General features: G+C 45.1%; 2 protein-coding genes across 2 annotated transcripts in view; both read left to right on the top strand.

Annotated features, from left to right (window-relative positions):
- The window catches only part of T265_06042 (hypothetical protein), a gene marked incomplete at both ends in the record, with an annotated part of 8,985 nt that extends 760 nt beyond the window's left edge, over window positions 1-8,225 (top strand). Inside the window, 2 exons of the mRNA XM_009171212.1 lie at window positions 4,794-4,964; window positions 7,764-8,225. Of these exons, the coding sequence (XP_009169476.1) occupies window positions 4,794-4,964; window positions 7,764-8,225 (633 nt within the window). The remainder of the gene's footprint in view (window positions 1-4,793; window positions 4,965-7,763) is intronic.
- Window positions 8,226-12,060: 3,835 nt separating this feature from the next.
- Window positions 12,061-12,348, top strand: T265_06041 (hypothetical protein; the record flags this gene model as incomplete). Its single annotated transcript, XM_009171211.1, has 1 exon — window positions 12,061-12,348. One exon carries the CDS (start codon window positions 12,061-12,063, stop codon window positions 12,346-12,348), a length of 288 nt encoding a protein of 95 aa, XP_009169475.1.
- Between the last annotated feature and the right edge of the window lie 887 nt (window positions 12,349-13,235).

Here is a 13,235-nt window from a genome sequence, read left to right as displayed (position 1 = left end):
TCCGTGCCCAATTCAGAGTGGTAGAAGCATGGAGATGGCCAACCCTTGACATGGCACAGGAGTATGAAGTGGATTTTGGGTGTTATTCGCCTTCCAAGATGGGAACCGCGTGATCCACACTGCGCCTGGTTGGTGACACTGCAAGATATGGTTGGTAACCGATGTCAGTGGCGTTCTTGTTGTCAGTTTCGATCCAAATGGTCCGACTGAGTGTCTGGAGGTGTAGGCACCTCGGAGTAATTGTAGCGAGCTAAGTCCCTTCCACATGAACCTTTATTCTTTTCTTCACAATAAGGCTTTTAAATAAATCATGGTTGTACGGCAGCGTAACATCAGTGTTCAACACTGATGTCATGCTGTCGATGATGATGATGATGATGATGATTTGTGGCGTTTTTTTATGGCTTTTAAGTGTAGAAAAGGGAAGCCACTACCAGATTCACAGTATGTGTCAGGATTGGACTTTTAAGGATCTTATAGATTGTTGGTAGTGTGAGGAGATTTGGGATTTTTATGGAGATTTGGTCCTGTGGGTGAAGCCAATCGATGCTGAAAAGCCGGATCTTATTGCTCAATCACGGATAGTGATACATATCGTCGTCAGCTGGAAGCTATTCACTCATTTGGCTCTAAACGGTGTTCATAATAGGGCCAGACGAAACGGGACCAAGCGGACAACCCATCGCTACTTTGTCCGTATGTGGTGTCATTTGACAAAATTGAACATCGAATGCAAATCCTAAGGGTTACTCACTTAAATCGTCTACTAGAATTGTGGGACACAGCTGCACATACAGGTAGTCTTTTCAGACAAACGTTATTCGGTTAAAAGGGCTGCGATGTCTAAGGAGCATACATGAATATTACCTGAAAATGGTGTACGCCTTCAACGAAGTCGAACCCTTTCGAATGAACAGATTTAATAATGAGCCAAAGTTGTGATCTTCACTGAGATTTTGAGCAAAGTTCACCAATTACCCAATTGCCATTGTGTGCACTTAATATGGATCGAGCATCTATCAATTTAACCTCTTACTCCTGTGTTTTCGCCCCACGTGACCTATTCCCATTGACTGACCACAGCCTTTACGTGACACAGATTGATATTTGTTGTTCGATAGAGATTTCATCCGGGGAGCCAGTCTATTCTGAGAAACTGAGAAGAACCCTTAGTGGGAATCATCAGCAGAGCGCGTCACAGAGTTTGGAACCCTCCAACCTTTGGCCGGTGGTTATATGTTTATCCGTTCAGCAACGAGTGGCTGATCAGCAGTGTGGGTAGCTCTCACTGGGACAGGATGAAGCGCGACTCATCTTTCAATCATATTATTCAGAAAACATGGTAACGTATTCAATGGCTTTTCAGATGCCGACTTTTGAGGTGGTTAGACGCTCAACTACTGGTCGAAAGGTCGCGGGTTCGAAGCTTTTAATTTTTGTAAAATGCGCAATCCCAACAACTTTGAAACATGTGTACCTTGCTTCTTGGCTTTTCAGCATGGCTTGGCTTCACCGACAGCACGAAATCTTTCTTGAAAATGACATCAATTTCCCCATACCACTAGCGTTCTCTATACAGTTAAGTTTATATAGCATCCTCACATAAATTCGCACGAGGAACTGCTGTGGTATGATCGAAATGTCAGTACGTAGAGCATAAATTCGGCTCTTTTTTAATCAGAAAGTGTCACGTGAGTGAATGATTTGAGCATTTTCTTGGGTCTTCCTGAAGTTGCATGAAGAGCTACTTACGTCAAAAATAGGGTGTAAAGGATGGTTGGGTTTTAAACAGTAGCAAGCTCTTTCATGTGGTCCCTATCGATCTGAGGCTTTCACACACATAGTATTGATGACGTAATCTTTGCTTTTTACCCGCCTTACACAATCGGTTATTTGAGCCCCCATTTTATTTCTAAATTCTTCCTCTTGTTTCTAAAAAAATCTTGTTCTTGAATTTAAGACATCTTTTCTACATCTCATTTTTGATGATTGATTGGATGAATTCCTTGAACTTGTTACGTCTGTTGGTCTGTTTTGCCTGAAGAGCTGGACCGTATTAAGTTATCGGATTTTCGAGTCTCGTGACTTCAGCTCGAAAGGGTCGATAATTCTGAGTATGTCAGCACTTTGAACGATTCGACCCATGACCAGACCGTGCAGAAATCATGAGTTTATGTTAAATCCCCTCTCAACAAAAAGCGGAACAACGTAATATCGTAATATCGTTACCTAGAGATGAACAAAATACCGGATAATTCCAAGTGCTGCAACTCGAATGTGAACAGCTGCGAAACAAACCACAGGAGTGATTTAGATGACACCCAGAAGTGAAGACTGAACGAACATCGAACATATCGATGTACCGACTGGTGAGAAAGGAGTCTTGAAAGTGGCCAAAAAGCTGTACAGGATCCCAGAATCAATAAAATATCAATCCAACCCCTCCCCATTGTCACACTTCATAGGCTACCATCACTAAAACAAGGTTCAGCTGTAACACACTTTCGGTGCCCAGCTGCCATGCCACCCGAAGGAAGCACGAGAACTGGGATAATGCCTGGTTGCCCAAGCTTAGACAGCGGAAGTCAGGAGGCAGAGGTCGGGTTCGAATCAAGGACCTTCGGTTCAGTAAATTCGAGCTCTAACCACTTGATCCATCTCGCGTCCCTATACTCAATAAGAATGAAATGATATCTGGATTTGGCGATGTTGTAGAATTTAAGTAACTCGGGTGCCCCGCTTTGATTTTGGTTTGTTTGCTACGCTTGACGGTTCGATTCCGAGCGTTTCATCACTAATCGATGTTATCGGCACTGGCGAGGAAACAAGCAGAAGAAACACACGAAGCCTGGACAGTGAACCAGGTTGGGACCGAACAAACAGAATTATAATGAATGAACTAATAAACTCGAAGAACGAAAACTACTACAAACATGTTGTTTATTAGGTAAATGAAAGGTAAGCAGGTGGTATTGCGACAAAACAACGGACCATTCAAATTAAAGAAACAGAACTACTGAAATAAAGTGGACCAATCAGATGCAGTGAAATGAAGCTGCCATGCGACACACCAAGCGAACCAATCAGGTCACAGGAAAACACAACAACTGAAGGCAGACGGCTAGCGAAAAAACATTTTCAGGTCAGCTGGTTAATTCGACGAACAAACCAACGACCATCTTGACTTGCAGATGACATACGTGAACATGAAACAAGTTAAGTGGACTCCGAACCAGATAATGTCAGTGAAAATGAGATGGGTCTATGCAGCCAAACTTGTACGGGTACGGCACAATGCTGTCCAGTGTCTTAATCCGTTTCACTCAACCCACCTTGGAGATTTGAACTACCCATAACTATTCTTAACAGCCCTACTGTAATGTCTCCTCTCAGATTAAATATCGACCCGTACGATCAGGACTCTTCATGCTATTTGACTTTCTGTGCTATGGTCGGATACATTCACCTGCGACTCGTACTGATTGAACTTTCAAACCTGGGGGGAATGCAGAGTAACAACATCGCACGGTTTGTTGTTGTGCTGTCTAACAGAGAATCTCCGTACCAAATAGACGGGGTTTTCTGCCTAGCCCGCAACGAAATGAGCGAAAGAATGTTCGAACTGGTGACTTTACCAACCGGAGGGGGCTAATATGCTTCTCAAAGTAGGAAATGGTAGGCAGTGGTTAGAATATTTCCGTTCCAGATGCAGTATGTTTTGTAACTGTTACATCTGCTGATTCGCCGACCCGCTCCAGTGCCCAGTGCCTGGAAAAAGGCTCACAGAAGGGAACACAACCGCTATATTCCGAACGATTGAGTGCGAGAGCAAGAGTTACAGCGGCCCCACGCTATTAAAGGGGACTTGCTGACATTGATCCAGGCTGTCTGATAGGCTTTAGTGAACACCCATCAACATCGATCGTGCCTCTATGAGAAGCCTGAACGCTGATCACATTCGGTCGTGCTTCTGTGGCGTGCAAGAACACTCATCAGGTTTTGCTGAACTGATTGAATGATTGACTGGCTTGAATGCCTACCGGCTTTCCTGTTGAGATTTTGGTGGGGCAGTAGGTTCCGGGCGTTCTGAGGTTACTTTCAGGAATCTGATCTTCCTGATAGTAACACTCAGATTCCATCATGGCAAGTGTCAGTTGTGCCTGCATCTGAATGAATGAATGATATTCAAATTTTCGTAATCTTGGTCGCGTTCATGCGGAAGAAACGATTTCGAAAAAGTGCGAGGAGTACTCAGCTCTCGTGAAAATATTAGAGCGATGTGCGGCAGACATATGGTTATTCTGCTTGGGCAGCATCCGCCCGAGAATTGGCAACTGTTCTCTAAGCAGAGTTTTCAGCAACCTTATGAGTAGTGTGTCACCATGTTTATTTTATATCATATGATGCAACGCGGCACTCCGTAGTGTGTTTTACTCCATTGCCCTAGTGTCCTTTGTTGATATCTGTTAAGTTCTGACTTCTCCCGTTAGTTGCTTGCTCCAATTTTTGTACGGTTACGTCTACAGGGCTTCCCGAGTTGCTTCATGAAATGTACGACTCAGATCGTATCTGAGCGTGCTTCCCCCGGAACGGATGTCATCCTCGATCTGCGTACACAGAAACCAGTGGTATTCGCTCGTATCTTGTAACTGCAACCCGATATTCACATGCATTCTGACAAGTGATCTCTTGCACAGTTACCCCAAACAATAATTCTCGCAGTCATCGCGCTAAACAGCGATGTTCTTTATAGCTCTCGGTTGTCCCTTTTATTTTGAGAATTTACTATTCAGTATAGTGTTTGGCTTATGTTCTACCGAGCTGCACAACCTTGCAGCCATTTCGAAGATGTTGTTGGTGTCCGGGAGGATAACACTTCGGTCTACGTGTTGCGTAGACACAGTGGTTCGATTGCGCATCACAAGAGAAATAGGTCTCCAACCGAAGCCATTCCGTTCAACAACGTATTTTTTCATTCTTCTTGGATTCCGTAATATTGCAGTGAGTGACGGCTCGCCTAGGCGGAGTCCCAAGGCGGTCCGTTCTGTTTGTCGTATTTTAACCTAGTGACCTGAGTTTGGGATCTCGTAAGGGTTCGTCGGCTCTTCAGGAACTTCGTTTGTAATTGCTCATTCAACAATCTTGTCATAAGCATATCCAGGAATGCCAGCCTGTTTTTCCACTGCGGAATGGTTGTTGAACAACGAACTAGTTCTCTGCAGTTCATTCTTCAACTGTTCTACTCAGAAATCTCGATAACTATCTTAAGACCACCGTCCTGCACAAGTTATTGTAAGCTTCGCAATCGGTTTCAATAGGATGGAAGGTGATCAGAAGTCAACTTCTAATCGGCCATGAATTTGATGCAAGATGTTTGGCCTCAGCGGTACGCACTACTCGTGAGGTGGCTGAATGCTCGTCGATAGCAGCCTTATGAGTAGTATGTTTTGTCAAGAAAATATACTGCGACAACTCGAATATCGTACCAAATGAAAATCGAGGCAGTCCCTGTGAAACACAATCAATTAAAGAACACAGTAAACTAGAGGTTCAATTCAGTCTCTTATTAAGATCAAGTTGGTTTGCAGATGGGTGTATTTCGCAAACAGTGTGCCGATTTCTGCTTACAGTGTTTTCGAATTTTGACTCTGAATGAGTGAGAGTCAAACAGGTTTTCTCTGTCAACCGTTTTCAGACAAGTGTCCTTCTTTGACGGCATACAGAAATCTATGCTGAACCCGGAATAGAACTTAATTCAACTCCATATTCGAGGGCAGTTGACCGGTAATCGATCGCGCTTCAACAGATTCACTTATCATCACTGACTGAAGTGTGGTTGATTCCTGATTGATGCACCAGCAATCGGACGGAAGACCTTACACTCAGTGAGCTGGCATCTTGAAATTGATAAGCCCTGTCGATCATGGAGAACTCCCAGTTCGCCTTAGAATTTCATGTCCGCCATAAGCAAATCGGTTTTCAGTGCAGTGAGATAACAGAGATGATAAAATTCCTTCCAAGCATGATTTTCAGTCTACTTTGCCGAGAAAAGTGGTAAAGACGTGACTGCGACCTGCCGGAATTCACTATTTGTCTTTTAGTTGCATACTCAGTCCACTGAGCTTTCGAATAATGTCGGTGTGAAGATGGCAGTCTTATTCACACTCCTCAAATCGTTGGAGAATTCAATTTCTTCATGGTCCCCAGAGAGTCCGCAAAACCGACCAGCAAAATGCTGTTGCACGGTCAGCTTGCGTCAATACTTGAGAAACTGTCGAATATGAAATATATTCACACTTTTGACACTCTGACTCGGAATTTTGATCATATTCTGCGAGGACTTCCTAAGGTTCAATCTCAAATGCTGGAACAAAAGAAAATTTATTCGTCCGTCATTCGTGTCTCACCTGGTTCAACGGCAAATCGCACACATTCTCTCGTGCATCACTATCCTCAGGTGTCTAAGATCTTAACTCACTACAAGAAGTCGCATCACATAAAGCCCAGCAACCAAGAAACATATAGTTGGAGGAACGGCCCTTTTTACGACGTTTGCGATATTGTCGGTGGAAAATTCCTCAGTGCATTCATCTATCATTGTTAGTCCTTTGAGGTTGACATTTATCCCGGGAAAGTCAGATGAGACATTTAGTTGCAACTCATCACCTGTTCGGCAAGTGTGTCACTTGGCTGCACCAGACCGATTGAGAACTCATGGTTTTCTATGGTCTGCTGGGTTTATTAAACACCGTGATGCATCAGCAGAAAGGTTCTCAATTCTATCCTTGGAGTTGAGATGTTCCTACTCCTGATTGTAATGCCGTTCTAGCGGAGCCGGACACCCCAGTCGGGATCGTTATGTATTGCAAAACTGACGCACGTGACGGTACAAAAGCGCGACACGAAAATCGTGAACTCTACGTGTCTAAATTAGTCGGAACCTTCGTGCACGACATCAAGGGATTGAGCTGGCTGATCGTCTTGTCATTATTACCGAATAACGTACCATGTAACTTGATTGAATGCAACGGCAAAGATATTGACATTCACATCTCGCAGCTTAGCAGACTACCGCTATTTCGTACCAATAATGTTCAGTCCACTTTGAGTAATCAAATTTACCGGCAGAAGGACACGGCTCTGATGGGGTCTCCTCTAGGTCCCGTTTGGGCAGACATTTTTGCGAACAAACTTGAGACTCAAGAACTAAGCGCACTGACCACGTGGTTTACATCACGTGGGCGATGTTGGTCGTTGGCTTGTTCGCTGAGCAAACGTTTCATCACCAATCGAGGTGACATCATCAGTGCGTTATTGGGGAGCCTAGTTGTGCGTAGCGGTGTGGTTGGAAACGTGGACGATGTATTCGTACTTGCTGACGAAGTCATCGGCACAACAGATGTATTGAGCGATTACATCCCAGTTCATACTACTATCAAGCTTACGGGCGAGCCAGAACGGAACATACACAGTTAAGTTTCTTCGGTGCCTCAGTATAAAAAAAAGCCACAACAGAGTGCAAAGTTCACAAAACGCAAACCTGGATAGGCCAGTACATGCCTCTCCGTAGCTTTGTTCTGTTGCAACAGAAACCTAACCCAGTTAAGTGGATGCCTGTCTGGAACAGCAGTGAAGATATGCTCCCTCAACTGTTTACAAGTTCTTAGGACGCACATTCCTGCAGAGCCGACATCCTGAACGGTTCACGCTCAGAAATATGCAATCTATAAAGCAAAAAATACAGTTTTTATTTGGAAAAACAGCGCGTCTACATAGGGCTCTCATTCAAAGATTACGCGGCTGCTGTTCATACGGAGCGCATGGCCCCCAGTCTGTGTTTGAGTTTCAGTTCCAGCCTCGCTATTGGGCTCCGTTTCAATGACAAATCGCCATGCTCTCTACCACCAGCTTTTGTGTGTACTTATTTGTGCACTCATGTCGAGCATGGTAGCAAGACAAGGCTCCTGTCGGACAAAATACGAGAGCACAATATGATATTTCTGGGTGGTGGTCGGGAGAAGCCGAGCTCGGATGCTGTTGCGTCACATTTGACCGAAACCAGTCCTGTCATCCATGGTATTCTTGAACCGATCACAGCTGGTACGATCCAGGCGATCACAGATCGCAGAGGCGTCCAAATGAAACTTACACGACCTCTGAACTTGAACCGACCTGCGAAAACTCAAGTCTCACAAACCCGCCTGAAATTGATGCTGTTCACTTGATTCCATGACATATTGAGCCGTGTACCTTTGAAATCAACCTCCCTAGCCCCTCTTTCATCAAAGAGTAGGTACCCGTGATTTCCGCACAGCCTTTGCATGTGACTTATGGTATTATAGCCACGAGGATCAAGCATTGGAAACAGGTTTTACTTGCTACCTTCGTCCTTACGAGTAACGAAGAAGGATATCGTTGCTTGAAATTCAAAATTCGGGAAAAATTGACTCGCGTCATTGAAACAGGTTTTCAGGATAACCGACATAGGAGTCCATGAAAGCTCTATTTCGATGAGTGGATACTAAGAATTAGCTGGGACACCAAGTCCACTAGTTAGCAACAAAAAAACGTAAAACCAAGATTCCCGGTATTTGTGATGACTTTTCTACGTGGATGCCTAGTTTCATTGTTATGAGTACAATTTTATCCAAACGGTGTCAAGCAATTGTCTGTAATGCACTACTCATGAGNTGAAGTCGCTGAAAATTCGTCGACAGCCCACGACCAGGTTCGCTCTTCTTTGGGCTCATCAGGCAGGTACAGTTCACGAGTGGAACATAGGGTTGACGGAAACTCGTGGATTGCGCCTACCTGATGAGCTCCAAGAAGGGCGAAACCGGTCGTGGGCTGCCGACAGATTTTCAGCAACCTTATGAGTAGTGCATTACAAAGATATACATGTATCGCGATATCTCGAATATCGTAGCGACTGAAACATGAGGCGGCCTGGTGCGGCACATTCAGTTGCCTGAAAGCATCACAAACAAGAGATTCAGCTGGGTTCCAGGTGAGTCTCTCGCAAAACCAAATTAGTTTGCAAACGAATGTATTTCGTCGATCAGGATACGAGTCGGCCGAATCACAAAAGGCGTTATTTTCACTTCATGATGCCCACCCTCGAACCCGTTTCATTTGACCATAGCAACCTTTTGGATTGCATAAAAACGACGTCGTTACATCGTTTAATATGCAGCCTGTTCCATTTCCACACCACAACTAATTTTGAAGACGACAGGGTCAACGCCAAAGTACGTCAGCCCTGGGTGCCTTGCTGCTGTAACATAAATTATGCAATGTAGTGGATGGCAGTCGATAACGATGACTCTATGAATCCTTCACTGCGTCGCACTACAGCTGAGCTTATGATGGTCCCTGTCCGTACACCGCAAATGTCTCCCTACGCGAGTGAGTAGGTGGAGGTCGATGAAATTTCGAAATATCTCCTATCGGACTTGATATTTTCTCCGGATAAGAAACTTTACGGTACGATCGAACATCATTCTTTCGGGCGATGAATAGGTGCGATGGAAATTAATGCGTTAGTGCTCTGCTAATCTAACACCCCTTCAGCGCATGCGGCCTGAAAGAAACACGACGGCTTAGATGCTCCTGGGCAGCCCAAGTCAACTGGGCAGAAATCTCGACATCAGGATTGGAATCGAACCCTGAACTTTGTGAGCTCATGTACGAGACCGTACAACCAAAGGCTAATTAATTCCCTGCTCATTTGAAGCCCGACCTTGGACTTTGTTGAGACCTTCACTCCAGGAAAAATGATGTGAATGCGATGAAAATTAACGAAAGGTAAAAAAACGTATCTGTCAGACTGAATGTAATCAAGTGTGACCATTGGTGGTAGTGATGTATTAGCACGGAGACGAAGCACAAAGAAACAAGATATTAAAACCAATAAAATGCAAGTGACACTTAGTGTAAGGAAAGGCGATTGCCAAGCTTGTTTGGGTAGACCCATTGGGGCGTCTCAGGACTGGCCAGTGGGAATAAAATGCACAGTTAAGGTCGAGATAATACCACAAACAACAGGGGCAAGTGGTATGTGGAGAACAAATAAACCACAGCGAATGATGATGATGAGAAAAGAACTGTGAGAATCAAGGAAGCCAGACTGTGGAATAGGCTGGATGACTAGATTTCATTTGGTGAAACCAATTCGATAGTACAACCATTTGGAACGCCACAAAGAGAAGGAATTGTCAAACTTGAAAACATAGACCCCCACGCCAGGATAGGTATGACCACCACAGTAGACCTCGGTGTGACAATCACGTCGATAGACTGGTATTAGTTCGTCCGTTGGAGGTCGAGGATCGGAGCGTCGACGACCGCATTCAACGTCTGGATGACCTGTACGAGAAACAGAATGGAACAACCAGGATGTGAACACAGTTCGAACGGGGGACGGGTGGTACATTCCTCAACATAGTAACCCCCCTCAGTGATCCACCTCCCAAGAGGGACTAACTCCTTAATTAAGACAACTTCAGTCCCATGCGGTTTGCCTTCAGATATATCTTTTGCGAAAACAACAGTGACCGATCTAGATGTCCACTAGAAGCGACTTTGTTATCTAGCAAAGACCAGGATGCAACATTCGTCTTTCGAGTCTCCTTACATGAACGCGACAAGTAGGCACACGGCTACTGACAAGATCTGAGAGGCCCATCCAAAGACAGGCCACCGTCATGAAGAGGGCACACCAGTAGTACCTGTTATCCACAATTAAGTAGGCAGATTAGGGTAGATTTGGGTGGATACCTGGTGATGTAGGTACCATCGAGGCGCCAAACCTAATATAAAAACGCAGCAAGATTCGAAGGCCGGCTAAGTTCGTTCTATTCAAAAGAAGGGTTTTCGGAGTTTCGCGCAGGCCAGTAGTTCCCGATCAGCGCCTCTAATGTACCATTTACACCATAATCTCAATTTTTCAATATTAAGTAAACCGTGGAAAAATGAGTAGCTAGAAAGCATCTTAAAAGCAGCGACGTAAATTGCTACACACTACTCCCCTCAGAAAAGGCCTGTACGAGTGGATGCCACTCTCTTGAACAACAGCAATCCCCCAAAAGCACCATTTGGTGTGCGACTCCCCAGAAGAGAGATCAGTCTCTATAGGTTTCACTGCATCGTTGTAAAATAGTATTCCACATGTCGCATGCACTGGTGATCCATAGAGCGTAGGAATTTGTACTCTGAATATTCAATGTATTGCCGAACTCCAGGCATGATTTAATGCTTATATATCATACTTCATCTGTAACACCTTTTCGGTGCCTGGTTGATTTGCCGCTGAAGGAAGCATAAGGGCTGAGATACCGCCAGGTTCCCCAAGCTAAAACAAGAGCAGTCGAGATGCTGAGGCTGGGTTCGAATCAGAGACCTTAACCACTGAGCCATCTCGAGCTAATCGATAATTGAGAGCATTTTCGTTGGCATTAGACAGATTGTTACACAAAACGTTTGCATACACTTGGGAACTATGATTCACAGCAGACGAAATTACACGCGATTAAATAAGTAGCTTCAAGTTGTGGACACGAGAAACATCACCATCCCACGCTCCGATTGGGCTCACTTCATCTCGGTCCAACGAGATCAGTCTTGTAATGGGGGCCTCTTGAAAGACCGCCCTTCCAAAGAAATCACTCGAATGTCCCCGTGGCGTAAAATACAATCCTGACAGAGAAAACCGTTCGGCTATAACACCCTTCCGGTGACCAGCTGCCATGCTACCCGAAGGAAGCACGAGGGCTGGGATACTGACAGGTTGCCCAAGCCTAGACAGGGGAAGTCGAGAGGCGGAGGTCGGATTCGAACCACGGACCTTCCGGTCAGTAAATTCGCGCTCTAACCACTTGGGCCATCTCGTCCGGCAGAGACCACGATGCGAAATTCGTGCACTGGGCTTCGTGTAATTTTACATCGATCGCGTGTCTGCAAAACGACTGCATGGCATGGTGTTTCTCTGACGGCAGCTTTTGAAGTTGGGATTTTACTAGTTCTTGCACTGCGAAAGCCACTTGGAAATCTAAATCGAAAGTGATGCTCGCCAGTCCCTCTAAACAGAGGAAACAGCACACTTCTCCACTCTGCTTCTCGAAAGACTATTTCAAAGGAACGATCGAAAGCCGTCTCTGCCAGCAAATGGTCTTTTCCGGGAGAGCATACGAGTGGAATCCGCTTGAGAATCCAAACAAACAAACTGGTCTTCTGACAGTTGATCTGTCTAAACATGAACTTGAGCTTCTCGGGGTGACTGTAACACAAAAGTTAGAGCTAGAATACCGCCTGATAACGCCACAGACGCAAACCAGTGTCTCCACCTGTTGAATATTTAATTCAGTTGCACAGAATTAACACAGCATTAGATATCCTCGATATTAGGGTTGTCCTCGATGGAGAGAACGCCAATATCGGAGTGATACTATCTGGACTTACACCGTGCAAAGGTTTACATGCAAATGAGAGTCCCCGGTGCAATTCAGTTGAGCAGTACGGCAGTGGCAGCTACATAATGGAGTTTTACTAAACTATACTTGGTGACTATGTTCATAGACGACAGAGGGGTCTGTAATAATAACAATAATATGATCCTTCAGCTGTACCATCATTTCGGTGCCTAGCTGCCATGCCACCCGAAGGAAGCACGAGGGCTGGGATACTGCCAGGTTGCCCAAGCCTAGACAGGGGAAGTCAAGAGGCGGAGGTCGGATTCGAACCACGGACCTTCCGGTCAGTAAATTCGCGCTCTAACCACTTGGGCCATCTCGCCCCCACAGGGGTCTGTATGAGACGTTTGTCATAGAACAGAGTTACAATATCCGTACACTAGCTTCAGTGTATCATAGTAATTTATTTGTCCGTGTGCCAAACGGAGGGTGTCCACCTCAAAATGAACCACCCCCAATTGAGCAGTTCTTCGTTAATGGGTTATTGTCCGGGGGCGAAATGGCTCAGTGATTAGAGCGCGAATTATTGACTGGAAGGTCCGTGGTTCGAACCCGACCTGTCTCTCGACTTCCCTTGTATAGACTTGGGCAACCTGACAGTATCCCAGCCCTCGTGCATCCCTCGGGTGGCATGGCAGCTAGGTACTGAAAGGGTGCTACAGCTGAACGATTTTTTATTGTCCGGGGGGTAGCAATATATATATATATATATATATATATATATATATATAATATTTGGATGGCTGGCCACATACGGCTTGTGTAAAA

This window comes from Opisthorchis viverrini (assembly GCF_000715545.1).
Source record: "Opisthorchis viverrini unplaced genomic scaffold opera_v5_123, whole genome shotgun sequence".
Taxonomy (NCBI): Eukaryota; Metazoa; Platyhelminthes; class Trematoda; order Opisthorchiida; family Opisthorchiidae; genus Opisthorchis; species Opisthorchis viverrini.
The sequence above is the reverse complement of the archived record's forward strand: the minus strand, read 5'-3'. Positions and strand labels throughout refer to the sequence as shown.